The sequence below is a fragment of the Candoia aspera genome, chromosome 1 (assembly GCF_035149785.1).
Source record: "Candoia aspera isolate rCanAsp1 chromosome 1, rCanAsp1.hap2, whole genome shotgun sequence".
NCBI lineage: Eukaryota > Metazoa > Chordata > Lepidosauria > Squamata > Boidae > Candoia > Candoia aspera.
Genome location: NC_086153.1, coordinates 45057816 through 45081771, shown reverse-complemented (window position 1 = coordinate 45081771; position 23956 = coordinate 45057816). Strand labels below are relative to the sequence as shown.

The 23956-nt window shown below is 38.3% G+C and overlaps 1 protein-coding gene across 1 annotated transcript in view; it reads left to right on the top strand.

Moving 5' to 3' along the window:
• PKDCC (protein kinase domain containing, cytoplasmic) overlaps window positions 1–20846 on the top strand; it is a 46844-nt gene extending 25998 nt beyond the window's left edge. The window contains exons 5-7 of the mRNA XM_063302968.1: window positions 419–538; window positions 15447–15620; window positions 18334–20846. Coding sequence (XP_063159038.1) covers window positions 419–538; window positions 15447–15620; window positions 18334–18419 — 380 coding nt within the window. The 3' untranslated portion in view covers window positions 18420–20846. The remainder of the gene's footprint in view (window positions 1–418; window positions 539–15446; window positions 15621–18333) is intronic.
• The last annotated feature ends 3110 nt before the right edge of the window (window positions 20847–23956 follow it).

The window sequence follows — 23956 nt, the reverse complement described above, 5'->3', positions numbered from 1 at the left end:
ATTCTGTGCTCAAAAATGCCACTGGATTGCACTGTATGAAGAAATACTTCTTTTCTTGAACCACTAACTACTCAATTTCATTGGAAGACCTCCAATTTCTTGATTAGGTTGAAAAAAAATATCTCAATTTCTGTTCTTCACACAGACACTTTAGCATTTTTCAACCTCTTGATCATTCTATTCCTTCCTCTTTTTTTTTTTTGCATTTTATACCACACCAAATAAAACTGATATCTTTTGTTTCATTTCCTTTCAGTTGAATTTCAAAGTGAAAATGTAAGCATGAGAAATTAAACCTCTGCTGGTGTCCCCACTTCTGTTTCTTTTTCACTCAGTTAGCATATTGTTTTGCCTTTCTTCCTGTGGACAGAGTTTATTTTCTTCTCTAAGCCATTTTTGTCACTTTTCCTTCTTATAGGAGAACTTCGGTGGGGAATAGATGAAACAGCTGTTCACCTTGAAAGAGTTTTGTATTTATATAAGAGTGGCATGTATCTTAGGAACTCTACACGGGCACCCAACTCTACACGGACATCAGGTAAAGTACCAACCTTAGAAATGGAGCAAACTTCTAGAACTTTACTGCCTCAAATGATAAAATATGACGGAAGAATCAGAACCATTTTTAAACTGGTTTCAGGAAAAAGGAGGGGGAAAAGGAAAGCCTCTTTAAAGGAGAACATCTGAGAAAAGTGGCACCACAGTCAGTAGAAATGCAGCGCTGTGAAAGTTCTTGTCAATCTGAGTCATCCCATAAATAAATGTTAACAAGATAATCCTTGGTCATGTTACAGAAGGACTAGGGTCTTAAGCTTTCATTGTGCTTTAACTGTAAAACTTTTTATAGTGCCATAAATTATATTCCACTGTAGTGATGCAGAAACGAAGCACATGTGTGTTTGTGGTGTGGAAGGGGAAGTTTAATAGTTACTACATGTGTTCTTTTCTAATCGTAAGTCACTCCATTATTAAAGCTGGTTATCTGGAGACCGTGCTTTGAAATTATACTGCGATCAAAATACCTCAATGGGTAAGCAGTACTAACTGCAAGGAACCCAGGAGAAATTGTCAGCTGTAAATTGGACTTGCAAGGTGAGAGAAATAACGTATAAAGCAAATATTTTAAAATCTAATTATGCTTTGCAAAATGATTAGAAATAGGTAGTTTTCCACAAAAGACATGCCCACTGATGTTTCGTCTAGATCAGTGTTTCTTTTTTTGTGGTCTCTGAACCCATTTTGTTTCACTAACCAGATAGGTTCTGCATAAACCAATTAATTGTTTGGTGTTCCAAGTTCTGAAATAGTTTAAGAAACACTAATCCAGATCACCTTGCTGGCTATATTATTGGTTGAAAATGTAATGCCTGTTTAGGAGTAGGATGGATTATTATTTTTTTCATTCTTATGTTCGTTCTCCCCTACATCAATTAGAGGGTGCATGAAAAACCGTAAGAACTTTTTCTAATAGACACATTTTTATATGCACTTTTCATTATATACTATATGTAGTTTTATAAGATTCCCCCCCTAAAATAATCTGTTTTTCTGTTATTTTATTCAATATTCACATTTCAGTATTCACTTTCTTCCCAACATATACTTTTTAGATATTAAAAGCACAAGTAAGTTTGGAAAACTACATAGCCAAATTTGGGGGAAAAAATAGAATAAGTTCTTTTTGGTTCATGCATAGTTTGAGAAATGCAAATTTATATTAAAATGCAAATTGAATGAATCTCCCTATTCCTAATTACAGGTCATTTCACACATCATGTAGTACATCTAAATTGGTGATTAGACAGTACATTCAATGAACAGTTGCTGCATTATTGAATCTTGACTCCCTGATGCATGTGCCTCTATCCGGGATGTTCAAAATACTGTATATGTCTAGCTCATTTGAACATTACATATTTAAATGGGTGTCTGTGAAAATTCATTGTAACTGAATTCATTTAGTTAATTAGAAACAGAAAATAATAAAAAGAGGAAAATGATAGGATTTTTTCATCCCATAAGCTATATAAGTGTAATAAAGCAAGATATTGCTCAGAGGCAGTACTGACTTGGGTAGCCTTATAAATCTAAATTCTAAATCAATCAATCTTGATTCCTTTCTCAAGCCATTATGAAACAGGGAATTATATTTCTCAGTTGGTTGTCCCTGCTGCAGCTATATTAGCTATTGATGGTTTTAAATTTAACCCTTGAGTCACCATAGCAAATAGTAACCAGACAGCCTTGCTGCAGGATAATCCCCTATTCCCTGGTCCTCTGTCTTTTTATCTGTTATTTATTTAGTTTTATCATATTTTACACCACTCTTTAATGTTTAATTTATGGGTCGTGGTTTACCATGTAAAACAAAAAGATAATATAGCAACTAACATAAAAAATCTGGGTGATAAAGGATTAAGGGCAATGAACTATAGGGAAGATTAAATACGTACCATTTGCTTACTGAAAATTATGTAGTAGCCAACTGTACCCTTTCCTTCCCATTCTTTTTTTTTTTTTACCTCTTCCCTCTTGTAGCATTGTCTAATAAACCAGTTACTGAAATTTAATTTGTAAGATGCTTTAGACAGGAAACTTCTTTTAGGTCAGGCAGGTGGAAGCATCTTGGTGTCTTTGGCTTATCTCAAAGCAGCCAAGTTGAGTTGGACCTGGTTGGTTGGATGGGAAATCTATAGGCTGGAGCTTCCCAGAACAAGGGAGAGGCAAATAATGTCTGCACTGTTGTCAAGAAATTTCATGACTCTGTCACCAGGAGTGGAGCTTGACTCAGAAGAGACTTTACTCATTCTTTTCATTTAAGTTACTTTGTACAGTGCCATGGATATTAATGGGCAATGTAAGGTCCATAGGCATTATAGTATCTGTCTTTTTTTTTTTATTTGAAAGTTTCTCTACTCTTTTAATTTTAGAACATTTAGACCAGCTCCAATCTGATGCCCTTCATAATGATTATAAATGCATCTTTCAGGGTTCTCAAACAGCAGAGCCTTTAGGTATGTTGACTTGGAATTCTGGGAACCAATATTTGGGAATGCTAAACTAGGCTTTGTGGTAAATAGAAAATGTTTGGTAAAGAGGAGATCTCTACTGTGTAGCTTTTTAAACATTCTGTAGCTTGTGGTGCATTTACAGTCATTGGAATAGATTCAGAGTAGAAGTAAGTTAGTCAAGACTAATTTGCCCCCCTGATTTCAGTTGGTCTACTCTAAGCATAATTATATCTGTGCCTAATCTTTGGCTTCAAAGGTCAAAGGTATATTTTACCTTAGTAGTATTTTGGACTATAAAGAACAGTTAATTCCATGCAGGTTTATTTCCCTTAATCCTAACCAATTGATTTTTTAAGATTTAAACATGAAAGGACAAGTAAAATAATATAAAATAGCATGTGGTACAAATTAAGCAAAATGAGTAATTGTAAAATTGGCCAGAGGTTCTATTGTAAATATGTTGGTAGTTGAGTCCATGTATATAAAGTGAAAACTATTTTTTTTAAGCTGGCCAATTGTTACTCTACTACGTATAAAGGAAATTAGTACCTATATTGTGTTATTTTACAAATAAGTTTAAATAGCTTTCACGTCTCTCTCTCTTTTGGAATCTGACAAATGAAGAAGAAAATACATTAGAACTTTGATACATTGCAGGAAATAACCTGAAAAAAAGACTGGACAGATTTCCAACTTGTAGCTATTAAAAAAAATGTAAAAACAAGTCTGTTGCTGTGGTTGAAATAAATGGTCATTAGGACTGATTAAAGTCAGACTGAGAGTGATCCAAGCAAGTTAAAAGGAGGAAACCACTGCCTGTTTTACCTAATTTATATTATATTGTAGTCCAAGAATTTGACTGGTGGGGTAAATGGGTTTGCCTGCTATTCAGATAGTAAAGACGGTTTTTAGAAAGAATTGCCTGTAAGAAGGAAAAGAGCCATATCATAATGGTGGAATCCATACCCTAAATATGACAAGTTCAGACCCAAGCATCTTTTATTAAAAAGACCACGTGGGCTGAGATCTTAGACTGAAGGGCACTGCAGGTCAGACAAACTAGCTCAGTGTTTCTCAACCTTGGAAACTTTAAGAGGTGTGGACTTCAACTCCCAGAATTCTCCAGCCAGCTGTGAAATAAATTAAAATAAAACACTTAAGCAGTGCTTCTGACTATGGATTCAAATGACTTAACCTACATTCTCCTTAATTACCCTCTTCTTTTCAAGGAAAAAAAAAATTATGTACTAACTTGCTGTATAATCTCTCCGTTTTTAAAAAAAAAAAGGATTTTAAATATTATGACTGCTGTGGTAATTTGATCCTCTGCTGTTCTTTGAGTGTGTAAATGTTTTTAGTTTTAAATTGTAAGGATGTTTTAAATAGTCAATATTGAGATTTTTGCTATGAACTGCCTTGTGCTCTAAGTAGTAATGACAGGGATGCACATTTAAAAATAAATGAATACAATAAATACTGTACTGTGCAAAAAGATTGTTCCATGTGTTGTCAGTGGTAGTACCAGGGAAAAAATGGAGGGGCATTGAATGGCCAAAGTGCAGGGAAGGGAGGGCAGGAATTTATCTCTTAGGAACTTTCCTATCCTCAGTATTGGTGTTTGTTGTTGTTGTTTATTCGTTTAGTCTCTTCCGACTCTTCGTGACTTCATGGACCAGCCCACGCCAGAGCTTCCTGTCGGTCGTCAACACCCCCAGCTCCCCCAGGGACGAGTCCGTCACCTCTAGAATATCATCCACCCACCTTGCCCTTGGTCGGCCCCTCTTCCTTTTGCCCTCCACTCTCCCTAGCATCAGCATCTTCTCCAGGGTGTCCTGTCTTCTCATTATGTGGCCAAAGTATTTCAGTTTTGCCTATAATATCATTCCCTCAAGTGAGCAGTCTGGCTTTATTTCCTGGAGTATGGACTGGTTTGATCTTCTTGCAGTCCAAGGCACTCTCAGAATTTTCCTCCAACACCACAGTTCAAAAGCATCGATCTTCCTTCGCTCACCCTTCCTTATGGTCCAGCTCTCGCAGCCATATATTACTACGGGGAACACCATTGCTTTAATTATGCGGACCTTTGTTGTCAGTGTGATGTCTCTGCTCTTAACTATTTTATCGAGATTTGTCATTGCTCTTCTCCCAAGGATTAAGCGTCTTCTGATTTCCTGACTGCAGTCAGCATCTGCAGTAATCTTCACACCTAGAAATACAAAGTCTTTCACTGCTTCTACAGTTTCTCCCTCTATTTGCCAGTTATCAATCAAGCTGGTTGCCATAATCTTGGTTTTTTTCAGGTTTAGCTGCAAGCCAGCTTTTGCACTTTCTTCTTTCACCTTCATCATCAGGCTCCTCAGTTCCTCTTCGCTTTCAGCCATCAAAGTGGTATCATCTGCATATCTGAGATTGTTAATGTTTCTTCCAGCGATTTTAACTCCAGCCTTGGATTCCTCAAGGAATGTCGCATGATGTGTTCTGCGTACAAGTTGAATAGGTAGGGTGAGAGTATACAGCCCTGCCGTACTCCTTTCCCAATCTTAAACCAGTCCATTGTTCCGTGGTCTGTTCTTACTGTTGCTACTTGGTCATTATACAGATTCTTCAGGAGGCATACAAGATGACTTGGTATCCCCATACCACTAAGAACTTGCCACAATTTGTTATGGTCCACACAGTCAAAGGCTTTAGAATAGTCAATAAAACAGAAATAGATGTTTCTCTGAAACTCCCTGGCTTTTTCCATTATCCAGAGGATATTGGCAATTTGGTCCCGAGTTCCTCTGCCTTTTCTAAACCCAGCTTGTGCATCTGGCAATTCTCGCTCCATGAATTGCTGAAGTCTACCTTGCAGGATCTTGAGCATTACCTTACTGGCATGTGAAATGAGTGCCACTGTTCGATAGTTTGAACATTCTTTAGTGTTTCCCTTTTTTGGTATGGGGATATAAGTTGATTTTTTCCAGTCTGATGGCCATTCTTGTGTTTTCCAAATTTGCTGGCATATAGCATGCATTACCTTGACAGCATCATCTCGCAAGATTTTGAACAGTTCAGCTGGGATGCCGTCGTCTCCTGCTGCCTTGTTATTAGCAATGCTTCTTAAGGCCCATTCAACCTCACTCTTCAGGATGTCTGGCTCTAGCTCACTGACCACACCGTCAAAGCTATCCCCGATATTGTTATCCTTCCTATACTGGTCTTCCATATATTCTTGCCACCTTTTCTTGATCTCTTCTTCTTCTGTTAGGTCCTTGCCATCTTTGTTTTTGATCATACCCATTTTGGCCTGGAATTTACCTCTGATGTTTCTAATTTTCTGGAAGAGGTCTCTTGTCCTTCCTATTCTATTGTCTTCTTCCACTTCTGCGCATTGCTTGTTTAAAAATAATTCCTTATCTCTTCCAGCTAACCTCTGGAATTTTGCATTTAATTGGGCATATCTCCCCCTATCACTGTTGCCTTTTGCTTTCCTTCTTTCTTGGGCTACTTCTAGTGTCTCAGCAGACAGCCATTTTGCCTTCTTGGTTTTCTCTTTCTTTGGGATGTATTTTGTTGCTGCCTCCTGAACAATGTTGCGAACTTCTGTCCATAGTTTTCCTATCTACTAAGTCCAGTCCCTTAAATCTATTCTTCACCTCCACTGCGTATTCCTTAGGAATATTAGTGAGCTCATATCTCGCTGATCTGTGGGGCTTCCCTAATCTCTTTAGTCTGATCCTAAATTGTGCAAGAAGAAGTTCGTGATCTGAACTACAGTCAGCTCCAGGTCTTGTTTTTACCGACTGTACAGATGTTCGCCACCTTTGGCTGCAAAGGATGTAGTCAATCTGATTTCGGTGTTGTCCATGGTTCTAATTCTTGAACTTATGTTGAACATGCCTTATTTGCTGGACAATCTGGTCAGGATTGTCAGACAAGAGAGATGCAGCCATCCTGCCAATCGTTTGAACTTTCCAACAATAGTTTCAACCAGAATAGCTTCCAATTGGGATGTTGCTATTGGTTTGCAATGTCTTCAACGATCTTTGTAATGTGGCATTATAATGGAAGTCTTCACCCTTTGCCAGTCTCAAACATTGTGGCTGTATGTGAATCTGCAAATTTATTGCTACCATTAACTTATCAGGCAAATTATTTATAGGCTTTAAACAACAGGAGCCTGTAAATTGGGCAGAACTTTGACCTTTTAATGATGTGAGTTACTGCATGGATCTTCAAATACCACAAACGCCGTTTAAACTTGTTTCAGGTTTTGGCAAGACAAAAAGAAAAACACTTTCTCTGAACTGTATTTGCTTGTAATCCTGGAGTCTTCCTAAATGTCTTTCAAGTATACGGAGTAGAAATGAGGCCTTGGTAACCAGATGGGCCTCTGCTGTTAGAACAGATTTGTCAGCAAAAGTAGTAGTCTTCACATACCATTATCATTTTTCATATTCTTTATCTCATGATGAATGATCAGAATATTATGTAAAAAAAATCAGTCATCCTTATTGCAATCCATTACTTCTGATGGATATTTATATAACAGATAGAAGTTGGGGGAACAGTGAAGGCCTGTCTTGCCTAAAAACTGCCTCATGGCGAAGTAACATTTTATGAGACTTCCCGTCTCTCTCCTATGAGGCTACACAAGATTGTAACTTGTTATTTATTTAGAAATATCTCTGCTGCTCCCATCATGCCTCTGGGTGGCTTGCAAAAGTTCAATAAATATAATAAGATCTCCCCTAAAGTCAAGACACATAAATCATTAGGAACTAAGAGTATACTTTTGTACTGTTAAAATCCTGGCATAGTTATTTTTTAAAATTGTGTGAGTATATGTTTTCAGCCCCCTCCTGAATTGTAATAAGGAGCATCTATCAAGTCACTAGCGACTGTCGCTCCTGGAGTTCCAAAAAAGTTTAAAGACCTGGTTTTGCCAGCCGGCTTGGAACGGGAGGGAGAATAGCCACACCTGGGGAGGGCAGCGCCCTAGAGTGATCCTTGATGGACCTATTACCCTCACGGACCGACTAAGAACTCTCAGCCATCTACATTCCATTATATTTTTATTTGTATTGTATTTGTCGTATTTATAAATGTTTCTGATTTCAATTTTGTTTTTTCTTGCAAGCTGCCCAGAGTTCTTCTTGGGAGGGAGATGGGCGGTGATAAAGTTTGATAAGTGAAAATAAACCAAAAATAAACTGAGTGTGTATGTGTGTGTGTGTGTGTGTGTCTATGTATGTGTGTCTGTATACACACACACACACCTGCATCCATACATGCACACACCCACCCTGTACATACATGTTACATACATATACATCTCAACTCCAATGGCAAGTTGTTGAACTGGAGTTAGCCACTGATGTCAAATGCGTGCAAGGCGGGACTTGCAAAGCAACATCAGGTCAGTAAGTGTAACAGTTTGGGTACCCAGAATCAGAATACCGCTGCCTTCCTGCTTGAGGAGCTCTGACAGGTAGATACTGAGCCCATCATTTTATATCCTGGACTGGAAAAATGTTCTGTCCTGTATGACTGTTTCAATAACTGATTCCCTCAAAGCAGCAAAGAAACCCACACAGTCTGACATAGCTGGAGTAATTCCCAGTGGAATGCAAATGGTGCTGTGGGTCATTACTGGAAACGTTCTTGGTGGGAACGCATTCTTTACTGGAACAGTTATCTTGCTGTCAACTCTATGCTGCATTGTTTATAATATCTCTACAGCTAGATAAACTTTGGTAGAAAAAGCAGTGTCTTAGAATAATAGCTAAAAGAGGACAACCATTGTTCATTAGCAGAGTGCTTTTTTGGCATGCAAGACATCCGATATTGTCCCTAAGGTCTGGAAATAGGTGAGGGAAGGCCCCCTTGTCTGAAACTCTGGAGAGTGCTGCTAGCCAGTGTAGCTATTGTTCAATTGCCAGTGATAACTCAGTATCAAGCAATGTCCCATATTCTTATCACAGATGTGTTTTCCATCCTACAATCACCCTTTTAATGATGTGCCTTTTAAAATAGATTATTAGTTCTTAGATGTTCACTTTCTTCCAGTAGCCACAAAGGTTGAGTTAAAAAAGTAGTTTAGATGAGCAGAGAAAACAGAGCTAACCAAAGGCATTTTGCTGCCCAAGTTGGACAAGATACCTCCTTTCCATGCACAGAAGTTGACAATTCCGATAGTGGAATTTTCTGGGGAAAGGGCACTGCTATCTTAAGGGCAGGGGGCTATCTTAAGGAATAGCATTAAACTGCATGGCCTAAATAACTCTGTTGGCCAACGCTTCTACTATTTTCAACACTTTAGAATCTGCCATGTTAAAAAAAACATCACTTCCTTCTGCTTACTGTTAGGAACAGTTCTGAGGTGAAGGATGTCAGGATTCTCTTAGATGAAACGAGAAATGTAAATTGCGCAGGCAGTGACTCAGAGAAGCAGATCTTTGTTAAGTAGCTTTATTGTGAACTACTCCTAACCAAGAGTCTCTGCAGTTGCCTTTTGGTTTCCTTTATTAGCTTTATAAGGCATATGTGCTAGGGCATCCCCTGATTGCTTTGCAAGATGTAGCTCTACCCTAAGCAAGATCTAGCTCCCACAAATAGCAGGTGAATAGGAAAATCTGTATCTGTATGATGACACTCAGATTCTACTAGTAGACAACATATGTAGCTCAGAGCTCAACTGTGGGGTTCCTGTGTTCTCTGAGCTTGGCTGTTTTCCTGCAGACCTTTCATAACCACACTGATGTTACCTAGCTTGGTAATGAAACATCTGCAGGAAAACACCCATACCCAGAGAACACCAAGAACCCACCACTCAGATTATTGGCTTTCTTGCAAAACGACACATAATAAAATAAATACCAGGGAGAAAATTGCCAAATCTTCCCTGATCTACTAATTTTCTAGTTTTTCTCCCCTATAGAACAATACAGTAAACATCAAATGAACTCCCTAGTTTGAAAGTCTAATCACCAGTTTCTTATTTGTCTGCCATTTGTGAAAACTTGACCTAATAGTCTTAGAAAACTTCAAACACACATGCGCACACACACACCATTTGGGGGGACAGGGAAAACATGTATGATAGCTATAATCTTAGCTGCCCACATGTCTCACATGCACATATAGCTGTACTAAAGGATATGCTGTCTTTAGACAAAACTACACAAAGGGACCACTTATGCCAAATTCTAGGGTCCATATGAAGCAATATGCCTAGGCATTTTTTCTTTTTCCTTTTTTCCATGATAACAAGCAAATTTGGAGCAGGAAAATCTGTTTGTGAAGAAGGGGCTTCTTTTATTTAGTTGGTGGGTCAATTTGAGCCTTAATGCATTGGTTTTGGAACCCTCTTCCCATTACCTCTTTAAATTCTATGCATATATTTAACCACATGCCTCAGATAAATTCTTCTATGTATTTAACTTTTAGTATAAATAAAACTGTCTTCCATGGAGCTAGAGAGGTACTCTTGCCATAGGCTAATAGTGATACTTAAAAGTTTGTAATAAAGCTCTGGTTTCAAATGAGCTAATTCTTAAGAACCCATTTCAGCCAGCAGGTCTTCTATTTTCTAATAGCCTTGCATCGATCTGTACTGTGTGTGTCAAGGCTGCTAGCATGTGCTGATGGGTTTATGTATCCCCTGGGTCTTGTCTTCCAGTCTGTGTAGCACGTTTCAGGCAGTGTGTGTTTCTTCCATTGGTTGGCTTGCTTCTCTGTTCAGTCTTTCAGCTCTGCTCCAGCCAGGCAAAGCAGAGCAACACTGAGCAGAGCACAAATAAGACTGTGTTGCTTTCCTCCATTGGGTGTCCTGTCAATTGTCAGCTAGTGTGGTCCAGTTGACAGAATGCTGGACTTTAACCTGAGTTCAGATCTCAGCTCAGCCATGAACTCAGTGGGTGGCCTTGAACATATACTTATAGTAATAATGCTAAAACAAGTCTGGAAGTCTGGGGTGGGAAAAGGCCTGGGTTACCCAGTTGTTGTAAAAGATCCTTTGTGCATTGCCATTGGTCATGCATACAGGGGGTGGTGAATGTTGCAGACTGACACATCTGGAGAGTATTTCATTAGGGAAGGCTGAATTAAAGGGTATACCCAGTCCCATTATCTTTATCTTGGGTTCTCGGTATTTACTGTTTTACTTGTATTTTGTTTATAGAAAATAATTTAAATATTTTTATAGCTTTATTCAGATACAGTGAATACACTCAAACACTATTAAAGAGACTCCAACAGGTCCCAGATTGCTACAATTTTTTTTTTTTAAATATTTCTTGGCCATATAATTGGCTCACCTATGGGCCTAAATGCTTACAGATGAATGGTCACTTGAAAGAAGCCATAGTTTAATGTAATGCTTTGGGTTAAATTGCTAAATTGGCAAATCAGTCTGATGAATAATAGGCAATGGTGAGAGTAGAATGCTACCCTGTCTGTGGAGACTTAGCTTTCTATCAAGTTATAATTCTCTCCTTGGATAAAACTGTCCTCAGTGAGTTGCTGTGGCTAAGCTTATATATTGTGGTTGTCTGCTCAAAGCCCTTTAAGGACTGTTAACTATGGCTCCCATCATCCCTAGCCAACATAGCCAAGAATAGGGGAAGATGGGCATTGCAGTTGAGTGGCATATGGTGACTCATATATTGTTCATACCTCCTAGGGTAAATATATCTCAAGAATGGCACCCCTTATATCAGCTTGACTAAGTTACAGTCATTTTCTGACATCTTATTTCAAAAGGGAATACTTTCTCTGCAGCCATTTAGTTTGTGAGGACATTTAAAGGGCTGCTAAAAAGTCAGTATTTTTTTAGTTCACTTCTAATTGCATGTATGTTTGAAGTTGGAGTTTAAACATCTCCTCCCTTTGTCGTGTTTCTGAATCTCCAGTTAACTTTGATTAAAATGTCTAATCCTGTTTTAATGAGATTATAGTTCTGAAGTTTTTGAATTTGCAATAAACTGGGTTTTGTTAGGACCAAATTGCAGTTTAGCAAAGCTTATATAAATACAATAAATCTTTTCAACTTTTACTTTACTTTGGTTAAGTAGAGCATGACGGGCAGATCCCCCACAGAGCAATTTAAGTAGTCCTGCCCAGACTGAACCCTAATCAGTGCTAAATTCAGCTGCAAACTCTTGGCACTTTCCAGCTGCCTCTGTGCCTCTTGTAGTACTAATTTCTTTTCTTCACACACAGTTTGAGTTGCCATCTCCTCTCAGCTGGAGGAATGTTAGCTTCCATCATCTCCATAAATGATGATCCTCAGTAGAAGTTTAGAATCTTGTGAATCTGCCACATGTTCAATTACCATTATTATATCCACTATTGGATATAATAATAAAAATGAATGACTCTCTCTCTTCCACACACATTCAAACTTTGCTGAATTCCTATGTGGAATTCAGCATTCCTATGTGGAACTGACAATTCTAGATTAATATTACAAAATCTGACTCTTTCTTCCTCTTTCTTATTCATGTCCATGAAAGGTCATGGTAGAGATGATCTTTAGGGGTAGAACACATACTTTGCATATAAAAGTTTCCATGTTTTATCACTGGGAGGAACGATAAAGACTCATCTGAAATCTGAGAAAGCTGTTGCTGGTCATCATAAAATTGAGCTAGAATGTGTTTTTATATGTATGCTTATTTTGCTTACAAACCTCCCAGTAATGGCAGTACAAAATAAATAAATATAAATACAACATAGGGAATGGAATAATTAAGATAATTATTAGGTAAAGGTAAAGGTTTCCCTTGACGTAAAGTCCAGTCGTGTCCGACTCTAGGGGGCGGTGCTCATCTCCGTTTCTAAGCCTTTAGAGCCGGCGTTGTCCATAGGACACTTCCGGGTCATGTGGCCAGCATGACTCACGGAACGCCGTTACCTTCCCGCCGAAGCGGTACCTATTGATCTACTCACATTTGCATGTTTTCGAACTGCTAGGTGAGCAGGAGCTGGGACGAGCAACGGGAGCTCACCCCGCCGTGCGGTTTCGAACCGCCGACCTTCCAATCGACAGCTCAGCGGTTTAACCCGCAGCGCCACCGCGTCCCTTATAAAATAATTATTAAGACAAGATAAAACATGTAATAAAATGACAATAATTAAATTAGCAATAAAATAATGTGAAGTTCTGTAAACGGTCTTCATTTGATGCCAAAAGTGCCATCATACACACACAGGAAAACTTAACTGGGGTGATGGTATAAAAGGGACTCAACATTCAAGGTTGCAAGGTTCACATATTTCTGTAAGTTTGTTCAGTTTTGGACATTAGGAGCACTTGCTTGCTCCTGTGGTTCCTGATGACATTCTTCCTGTTCAGAAAGTCAGTTGGCATTTATTTCACTCTGTGCAGGGCACTAAATCTCTCATGGAGAAAGAAGTCTGTGTACAGAACTGCCCTCCCCCCATAGGCTTCTGTATTTGTAGAAGAAAGGAGAACAACTGTTGAAATGGGAGTGATTCCAAAATCTGTGCCACTGTTGAAAATTTGCCAGAAAGCTAATGGAAACAGTTGTGCCCTTCTAGTGATATTTCCTCAAGTCTTTCTCTCTGACTCAGCTTTACAAGTCCTCATATTCAATAACTTTCTATCTCAAGGCCCAGTTAGTCATCTTTCTAACCGATTTGGTATATCTTTGTGTGGCTTGTGTTACCATTTACTAAATATGTTATGACATAGTAATTATGCTAGTCTGGAGCCCAGAGACCTTTGGAGATCTGTGGCTTCTGGGCTGTAGGCATCTGACAGATGGGTGGTGTTGCATACCCATGCAAGCTGCCAGGAACAGAAAGATTACTTTATTTGTGTGAACCTTTTTGCATGAACAGAGCATGTTAGGTAATATTACGAGTTTTATTTAGGCCACTGAATTCACAGGGGTTGTGTGGAGATTTCCCATTAGTCTATTCCTAAAAAAAGGCATTACTGAGCAGGGGGAGTCCAGGTTGAGCTCCTGCAAATGAAAAGGAAAGCAGATGCAAGTATGGAATCCACATTCTGCAAAATAGCAGAAATCCAAAGACATAGAATTTTTAAATGTTGAATCACGGAATGTAAAGGTTGGAAGGGATTTTAGTCCAACCCCGTACCTATCGCAGGAATCAGCCACTTCAGCCTACTGTGAAGATGACCATCCAGCCTCTGTATGAACACATATAGTGGAGAGTCCACCACTTCCTGAGACAGTCTGTTCCACCACTGAACAGCTCTTTCTGTTAGGAATTTTTTTCCTCAGGTCCAACCAAAATTAAAAGCTGTTCCTTGTAATTTAAACTGCCTGCTTCTCATTTTGCTTCTGGAATAACTGAACAAATCTGAACAATTCTGCCCCATTTTCTACATCTTTCTGATTCTTGAAAATATCTATCATGTATTCATGCAGTCCTTGCTTCTGTATAGTTCTTGGTGCTCTCTGAGCTTGGTTGTTCGATTGCAGATGTTTCATTACCTGACTAGGTAACATCATCACTGCGAGTGAGTGTGGGGTTTGCTCCCTGTTTATATTCAGTCGCTTGCCCTGCCAGAGTTGGTGGGGGATGGTGGTTTTCTCCTTGGTAGTTCCTTGATTAGGGTATTGTTTTCTGCTTGATTGTTTGTCTGCTTGATTTCCAGACAGCTGGAAAAGAGCACTGAATTGTGAGTAAAACATGTTTGTGTGTGTGTGTGTGAGAGAGAGGCATAAATGGAAGGGAGACTGAACCAAAGCCAATCCATGGTCTGTGCAGACAAGAAGTGCCTGAGCAAGAACCAACTTCATGCCATTTTTTCCCCATGCCTTTCTCTGTGGAGCCCATCAGGTCACTGCCCCTTTGTACTAGACTGATGAGGAAAAGTTGGCTTAATTAAGACCTTGCTTGTTCATTACAAAACAGGCAAACCCAGCCATGCTCTCCTGATTCAGAACAAGGGGTGGGAATGCCTTATTAAGTCTAGCCCTGTTCTTCCCCTTTGCATGTGTGGGACTACAGTTCCCAGAATTCCTAGCTAGCATAATCACTGATTGGGAATTCTGGAATTTGCAATCTTAACACATTTGAGGTACGAGGTTGGGGCTGGTTTAAGAATAACAACAGCTGAATCCTTTGCTCATTGAAGTGGATGATATTCACTCAATTGGTCCACAAAGACCTCAATGAAATCAAAGACTTACATTGCACAGGAAAGAGAAGTGGGATAGAATTAGGGGCACAGAGAGTTTCTTGGCAAACCTTGCTCACACATTTCTTTTCTATGAAAGTGCATATAACAAAATATTCTTTTTGGCAAATATTTCGTGCAAGATTAAAAACACATACAGAGGCTGAATATTAAGGAAATGGAGAAGAGTGTTGGAAACACTTTTTAGGAGACTGTTGAAGCCCAGTTTGCCAGAAAGAATGCATTTTAAATGGTGGTTTTCCTTTGCTTTTTTCTAGATTATAAAAGAGTGCCTGAAGCTACAATAATCAATGAAAATTACAGATGCTGGCCATCCTACCATCATAAAGGATGTCTCCTTTCTGTATTTGATGTAAATGAGGCCATAGAGGTATGCAAGAGTCATTCCCAATGCAAAGCTTTCGTCTTTACCAACCAAACAACTTGGACAGGTAATGGATGGCAACTAATAAAGTTTTGTAATTCTCAACTAGCAAAATGAGAATGTTTGAAAAAAGCAGGTTAGCACATTCAGACATCCACATAAGAAAATAATTACTCTGTTTGCTCATGATATCACACTGGTCTCTCTGTTTACAGATTCTTGCTTTTAATGTTCCTTGGAGGACAGATAATGAGACATTTCTATACTAAGTAAATGGTAATCAGTTCACCAATTATCTATTTTCCTTAATAGAATTCTACAGAGGGATTCCTTGTGACTAAAGCACATAGAATTGTCTGAATGAGGATCTCCGAGTTGCAAATTGTACTTTCCATCACATTTTAGTTTGCAAAAGGAGTCATTAACAATATTATAGTTCAAACTTATGAGTTGACCTTCTCTACTCTGGTTCTCTTCAGATGAGTTAGGCCCACAATTCTCAGAATTCCAGCTAGGATGGTCAACAGCTATACTGCCTTGCAATATAGTCTTGCAATTCTGGGAAATATATTCTCAACACATCTAGAAGAATCCATGTTGAGCCAGGCTGACTGAGGCATTCAGGCAGATGTACACCAGGGGTTTCTCAACCTTGGCAACTTTAAGATATCTCCCCATGCTGGCTGGGGAATTCGGGGAGTTGAAGTACACATATCTTAAAGTTGCTAAGGTTGAGAAACACTGATGTACACAATAATAAGAGCAATACAATCAATAACTCCAAAATGAAATAAAAATGCAGCACAAAAACAGTAAAACACTTTGAAATGGAGATATGTAGAGAGGAAAGATTAGCTTCAAACATAATTATGGAAGATATAAAATGCAAAATGTAAAAGCCAGTAAAAACGTTGCTTGAGAGGAAAAAAAAAAGGATTTGCCTAGGACTGAAAATCAAGAAAGATGCCTCCAAACAAATTTCTGTATGGAGGGCATTCCACAGGTGGGGACTGCTACTGAGGAGGATCACCTACCAAATTATTATGCAGGGGAATTCAGAGAAACCTCAGGAGATCATTCAGCATATGGCTTTAGCATATAAAGAATCTCTCTTAGCAGTGTCCAGAGGACAAGTTCTTGATGATGATAGCACTTGAGAGAAGGGATTTAGGGAAGCCACTCTCCTTTGTGTTAAGACTAAGCCGAAGGCAAAGGAAGGTCGATTGGCTACAAAAGTGATCCTGGAAAATACATTCCAACGCCTTTGCTTTATCAGTCCTGACGAGTTCCAAAGAGATTAGCATGTGTGTGCTGGATGACTGTTTCCAGCTGGATGAAATATAAGCAAGATCTTCCTTTGACAAGTAGAGCATTCTGTTCTCATACCTCAGCACTCTTGGATACTAACAAATGCCACCTCACTCAAAGGGCAGCCTCAAATGAACTCTGGAAACTTGACAAAGGTCATGTCCGTTGCTATCCGTCTTGGCTATTGAATTTATTGTTAACTGTTTAATAATAACTTTGAAATATGTTTCTGGCCTATGAAACAATTTACAAGAAATTAACCCAATGTAAAACAACACTTAACAATAGTTAAATTATATGCAGAGTCAAAAAGCTTGCAAAGGAACCTATTACAGTTTAACCCAGCCTTTCTCAACTTTTTTTTACCCTGGAGGAACCCTTGAAATATTTTTCAGGCCTCGGGGAACCCCTGCACATTCAGGTTCAAATATAGGCCAGAACTTACCAAGTTATGATCTTTGTTTCATGGGCTGACCTGTATTACAGGCATTCACAGTGTTCTTAAACTAAATATAAAGAATTAAATTTACCTCTTTAATATCAAGTTGCCCAAATTTGAAATATTTTTTAAATAAATTGTGATCTCCCAGGAAACGCCTAGCAACCTCTCGCAGAACCATAGGTTCTGTGAAACCCTGTTTGAGAAAGCCTGGTTTAACCTATATAACATATTATCCCTATCTGAACATGAAAATTAAGCATTTAGGCTTTATATTTTAGTATTATTTTTGGATGAATCTTCTTTGATTACAACATTGTATCTCAGTGTTCAATTTTTTTTGGAGGGGGCAATACTTGAAAGAAGGTGGGAAAAATAGGATGCACTCTTGTTAATTTCTCCATCTCCCCTTTTGTAAGTAGATTTGCACATAGCAAATTGTCCTCACTTGATTGGCCTCTGTTCCATATCATTGACTGTTGTGGTTACACAGGGAATGGTGACAGCACTGATGAAGTCAGAACATGAATGCCATGCTCCTCCACTTATAACAGTCTAGTGGATTATTTCAACCAGGAGCTCCTCACTGCTTAATTCTATGCTTTTGTTGGGTTAATCAGAATACGCAGGATTTTAGTGATATTTGCATGATGGTTTTATATTATAATCCATAAATAAACAAGGAATCCTGGAGTATGTAGTTACAGGGCAATCTTATCAGTGTGTGCCATTTATTTTTTTGTTGAGTCCAAAGGCATTTGGGATAAGTATGTAAAGATGTTTCACACATCTCTTATAGATGACCATAGATGGGCTATGGCTAGCCTTCAGAGGAAGACTGTTCCATTCTTAGAAGTAGCCACTGAGAACTCTTGATGAACTTTTATGATCCTGACTTGATACATACCATGCAAAAGAAGAGGCTGTAGCTGGATAACGTCAGAGTTAGTTTTAGGATAAAATTTCCTAATCTATCCTAAATATTATTATTAATAATAATAATAATAATAATAATAATTTATTGTCTGACAAGGTCGTCAACTTGTCTACTTCAAGATGGGATCCACTTCCATTGTTCCTGACCATGACAAGACAACATATGTGAAAGTGACTGGATGAAGCTTACATGACCTATAAACTCAATTCTGGGCAGGTTTACTCAAACGATTTCTACATGCCTTACTCCATAGTAAGTGCAGACAGGTTTGCTACCCTGGTTTGACTGATCAATATGACAGCAATTGGCTTTTTAATGAAAATAGCTGTTGCGTGCAAAGAAGCTGAGAATGGGGAGGAAATTGCACTCATCTTAATCTATAAAGTGTGAAACATAACTTTAAGAAGAGACCTGCATTACCAGGAAGAATGTGCAATATAATGACATTTTAAAAATGTGACTCCATATGATGAAGCAGAATGAAATCCAAAATGTGACACACTGCATGGCTAGCCTTACAGTGCTGGAAAGCAGCAGGCCCCTCAAGCATGCTTTTCTTACGAGAATTATACACCCTATGTTCAATTTTGCTTAGGGTCGGTTGAAAATTCTTTTCATAAGGAGCTCAGGACTACTTATTCCAATGTTTATTTGAGTAAGTACAATTAATGCAGCACTGTTAAATCTCTTGAAGATCAAATCTTCTGGAAGACAATCAGGACTTCTGGGGTTGTATGAAATATAGAAGAGCAAACATCACGGTGGTCCTAGGGTAAGGGATCAATAGGCTCTAAGGGTTGCCATCCGATTTTTAAAATATAGTAATTCAATCAGTTTTCATTAAACCAGCAAAATGTGTCTGAAAAAACCAGTATGTTCAATTGCACAGCTTGCGGTGCTGTAGATATTATTTTAAAAGAAACTTTGCCTCACTTTAATAGAGGAGGAAATCAGAGGTGCGGTTCAGTCATTTTAGCTTTCAGATATAACGACCTTACGGGGTGTATTCTCTCTTGAGGGTATCAAGTGTCACTTCACTGACTTTAGCATGTCACAAGCTAATTCTGCAGCTCTGGGGACTCAGTTTGCTGAATGGGGCTCTGAATATTTTACCCAAGTGTCCCCTGGTAGCACCACTGGAAATAATGCCACTTTTAAAGTTGCACTTGTCTTCTGCAGTTTTAATCTGTATGTGTAATAAAATTATGCATTGCATCTGCTGCTCAATTACTTTTTTAAAAAAGAAATGATCAATATGCTTTTAATTGGTCTAACTGGTTAATTGACTGAATTTTGCAATTATAGTTCCTATACAGTCAATCATACAGTCAATGCTTAGTTTAACAATAAGCTAGAAGTTGCTCCTTATGATGAATGAAGTAAGAGAGAGCTATACACTTGTAAGCCTATGAGTGTAACAGTAAATGAGCAGGGTAACTGCTGTCTTCAGGATCACACCCTGAACTGAACCCATTCACATTTCCCATATGGGTGAATGTATCTCACACAGCTTCAGAAATTAAAAGGCCATAAGACAAGGAGGCTAACCATATTCTTCTTAGCAGGGGAAAGGGAAGGAGGTATTACCATGCTACAGAAGCTTCCGAAAACTGTAGTCTGTTTATTTTATCCCATTGGACTTCATAGGAATCTCCAGGAAATGAGCCTATAAAGATCTATATAGCTTCTCTTGGGTTTCATTTATTGGTTATATTGACCCAGGCTATAGGAATGAATTGATCAAGTTATGATGCATATCTAAATGCCAGTTCAAAATTTTGTGCATATTCCAGTGTCTCATTTTATCATAGAATGGGACACTGGAATATACCCAAACAAAAATTTGAACTGGCATTTAGACATGCATCGTAACTTGATCAATTCATTCCTATAGCCTTGGATCAATATTTAGAGTTGATTAATATTAATTTGATGTAAACTTAAAAGTTTTGAAATCTGAGACTTGATGTGCTGCACACATGGAGATGTTTAATGAACTGAGAAGTCTGGATACGCTCATTGATGGAATGGGCTATCCATATTTCCCTCCAAGGGACACTACTGCGAAAGATATTCTCAGTTGCTTTTGGTTCCAAAAATTGATGGAATTGTCCCTAGAGGAGGCGACGTAAATGCTGCCACAATGTCCTGCCAATGTAGGTGTTCAGAATACTAAGGAAAAAAAAAAACCCTTTGTAAACTTTATTTGGGTCTAGTCACTTTTGTTTATCCAAAAGCAGAGAGAAATGTATCCCCTTGCACATCAGCAGAGCAACTACCACTAATGAAAGATGTAATTTTTCCAGATTATTTACAACAAAAGATAAATTTCTGCTAGTGAATGTTTGGAATTCTTTAACTGTTGCTTACTAGCTTTAAAAATAAATGTTCCTAACAAGAGCAAGTGAATCCAAGCCTTAATAGTGCAAACCTTGTAACAGGCAAAATGTATGTATGTAGATTATATGCTTTCAATGAAAGCAAGCAAGACAATGTTAAACGTGACAAATGTCATGCTTTTACCTAGTTTGTACATCCAGGAAACCTTTCTACTTTTGTTCTTAAATTGTTTATTTTTATATGAAAATAAAATAAAATGGATGAACTTCTTTTGGCCTTGGCTGTAACTTTTTTGGGTCCCTTTTCTGGCTGCTCCCCTAAAATACTGTGGTCTCCTGAAGGAACCCTTCTAGAGGTGGTAGCTGTCAAACCAAACAGGAGGTAGAACCTTGTGGCCTTCTATGTAAAATGCATTTGTTCTATAAGTAGATTGTTTTGAAACATAAAATATTGTATAAAAGTCTGAAATGGGTTTCAAACTACAGGAACTACCCCTGAAGAAAATACTATTGGCCTTAGTAGACATCAGCTCCCTAGAGATTGGACCATCTTTTGGATTTCTTCAACTTTCCCATCCCAATTTGGATATCTGTCCCTCTCTGTGATTGTGTTTGGTCACGTTCCCCATCTCTGTGATCAAGCATGTTGTGATGCAAGAGTTAGAGAGACCCCGATTCAAATACTCCTTTTCTCACAGAGTTTAAGTTAGATGATGAACAATTACTATAGGAATCAAGCCCATAGGATTGTCATGAGGACAGGATTTGAGGAAATTCAATTATGCAGCTGCAGACTCTTCTAAAGAAAAACAGTTATTCCAATATATTTTTAAAATGTCTATACCCTATACATTTCATTTCTGCTAGCCTCTCCATTTATTATTCCCCCCTCTCCTTTCTCAAAAGATGTAATACTCCTATCTCCAGATAGACTGTATTTGATGACACAGACTGTGGTCCATTAGTTTTATGTAATAGAGTTTAAGATGCCCCAAATTATTTGATTATAAATATAAAGGTTTCAGTTAGGGTCAGTTTCATATAAACCTCCTTCAAAACAAAACAAAACAAAACAAACGTTTCTTATAGAATATGAGTGGAAACCTGTAGAATAGAAATGCACAATAATAATGCTATAATAACTTTTGTTCAGACTTCTTTAAATCCAGTCTTCAGCCCAAAGGAGCAAGTGTTTCTTTGCAAATGAAAACAGCAGAGGAGAAAAATAATAATTTGTGCTGGAGGATTGGGTTGTACATTTGTAGGATTTTTTGTGAGAAATATAGGAACTTTTTCATGTGTCGAAAATTTCAGTGGGTTTATATATTTCCTTGGCTTCTTCAAACAACTTTCTGCATTTCAAAGGTAGAAAAATGAAAGGAGACACCAGCCCTGCTCTAAACAATGATCCTGGGGATAAAAAGAAAGAAAATTCCTCAGATCATAAGGGAGATACACTATTTACATAGCGCAGAAGGAACTGTCAACTTCTGAAATGAACAATCTGCCTGGCAATTTAGCAAATGGGACAGGGGGAGCTAAGGAGGTCTTGACCATAAGAGAGACCATGTTGGTCTTAGAAATGTTGGATCTTTTCACATTTTTTAAGTGTTGATCAGCAAAGGATGGGTTTTCAGTCAACTGGGGGGAAAAAGAGAGAAATCAGGAAGTAGGAAGACAATTGGTTTGAAAATGTTAGTCTTAAACGTGGTCATGGTAGACTTTATATGCATGACACTATATATGTACTCTCACTGGCAATGGCAGCATAAACTAAAAACCCTTATTGTCAGTTTGTGCTCTACCATCACCCCCTAAGACAGGAGGAAATAAACAAAGAAGATCTCAAAGACTATGTACCATAGAATGAATATTTGTGACTAACATCCATTTAATCAAGTATCATTCCCAGTTGCCAAATGGATGTGCAGTACAGGTAAGTATATTGAGGAAAAAATGGAAATGGCAGTGAAAAATAAGAGGTGTATGACAATTCAATGTAAAAGCTTTATATAAGCAACGCCGTGATTTCTGACATGAGCTATTGGATGCAACATGACAGTTCTGGTATTGTTGTATTAATGTATGTAATGGAATAGAAAACTGTTAGCTCAGTTCTAGCCTAATCTAATAGAATATCTTTGTTAAGGAAGTATATTTTCTGCTCAGCAACCTCAGCAACCCCCAGAATATAATGATAACAATACAATTAAATCTCCAAGACTACTGAATTATAATAAGACAGACTATTAATATGAGAAAGGGAATTAAAAGACTCCACCCAGCCTTTTGAAAACCCAACCCCAACACCCACATACATGCATACATACTCATGGTGCATAAGATTAGTTGGTTTACTTGTCTTTTACTTGCTTGATTTTAATAAAACTTTAATAACATATTTATATTTTGAAATAAACAAACAAACATGGATGGCTACCTAACATGTACCTTCAGAAAGGAATAAGCTATGAATGGACTGATGAAAATATATACAAAATATATGTAACTAATCAGTAGTTAAGATCTACAGCTTCCTGGGCCAATCACAACTTGTTTTTGTTATGTTGTTATTTATTTATTTATTTATTTATTAAATTTTGCCACTGCCCATCTCTCCCCAAAGGGGAGACTCTGGGCGGTTTACAATAAACATAAAAACATTAAAATACCATAAACATAAATAAATATCAGATACAAATATAATGTAAGCATAGATACAGTATAAAATCCTGATGATGATGATAGTTGTAGTACTGCTCATGTATATCTAAAGGGCCATTTTAGGGCACTAGCCATCTCCAGGAGTGATTACTTCCCTTCCCGCCCCAAGTGAGGTGGCAAAACCAGGTCTTCAGTTGTTTTCAGAAAGCCGCAAGAGATGGAATCTGTCTTATCTCTGGGGGAAGGATGTTCCAGAGGGTGGGAGCCACTGCAGAGAAGGCCCGCTTCCTGGACCCTGCCAGATGGAATTCTCTTACACATGGGGTCTGTAACATGCCCTCTCTGCATGATCAGGTGGGACAGCTTGATGCAATGGGGATGAGATGGTCCCTCAGGTACCCTGGACCCATGCCATGAAGGGCTTTAAAGGTAATAACCAACACCTTGAATTGCACCCGGAAGCAGACTGGTACCCAACGTAGCTTGCAAAGCAATGGTGTAATATGTAATACGTTATTTATTTATTGTGTGGCACAGAGTGGTAGGTGGCAGTATTGCAACTGAAACTCTCCCCACAACCTGAGTTCGATCCCAGTGGAAGCTGGATTCTCGGGTAGCCGGCTCAGGTCAACTCAGCCTTCCATCCTTCTGAGGTTGGTAAAATGAGTACACAGCTTGCTGGGGAAGGTGATGACTGGGGAAGGCAATGGCAAACC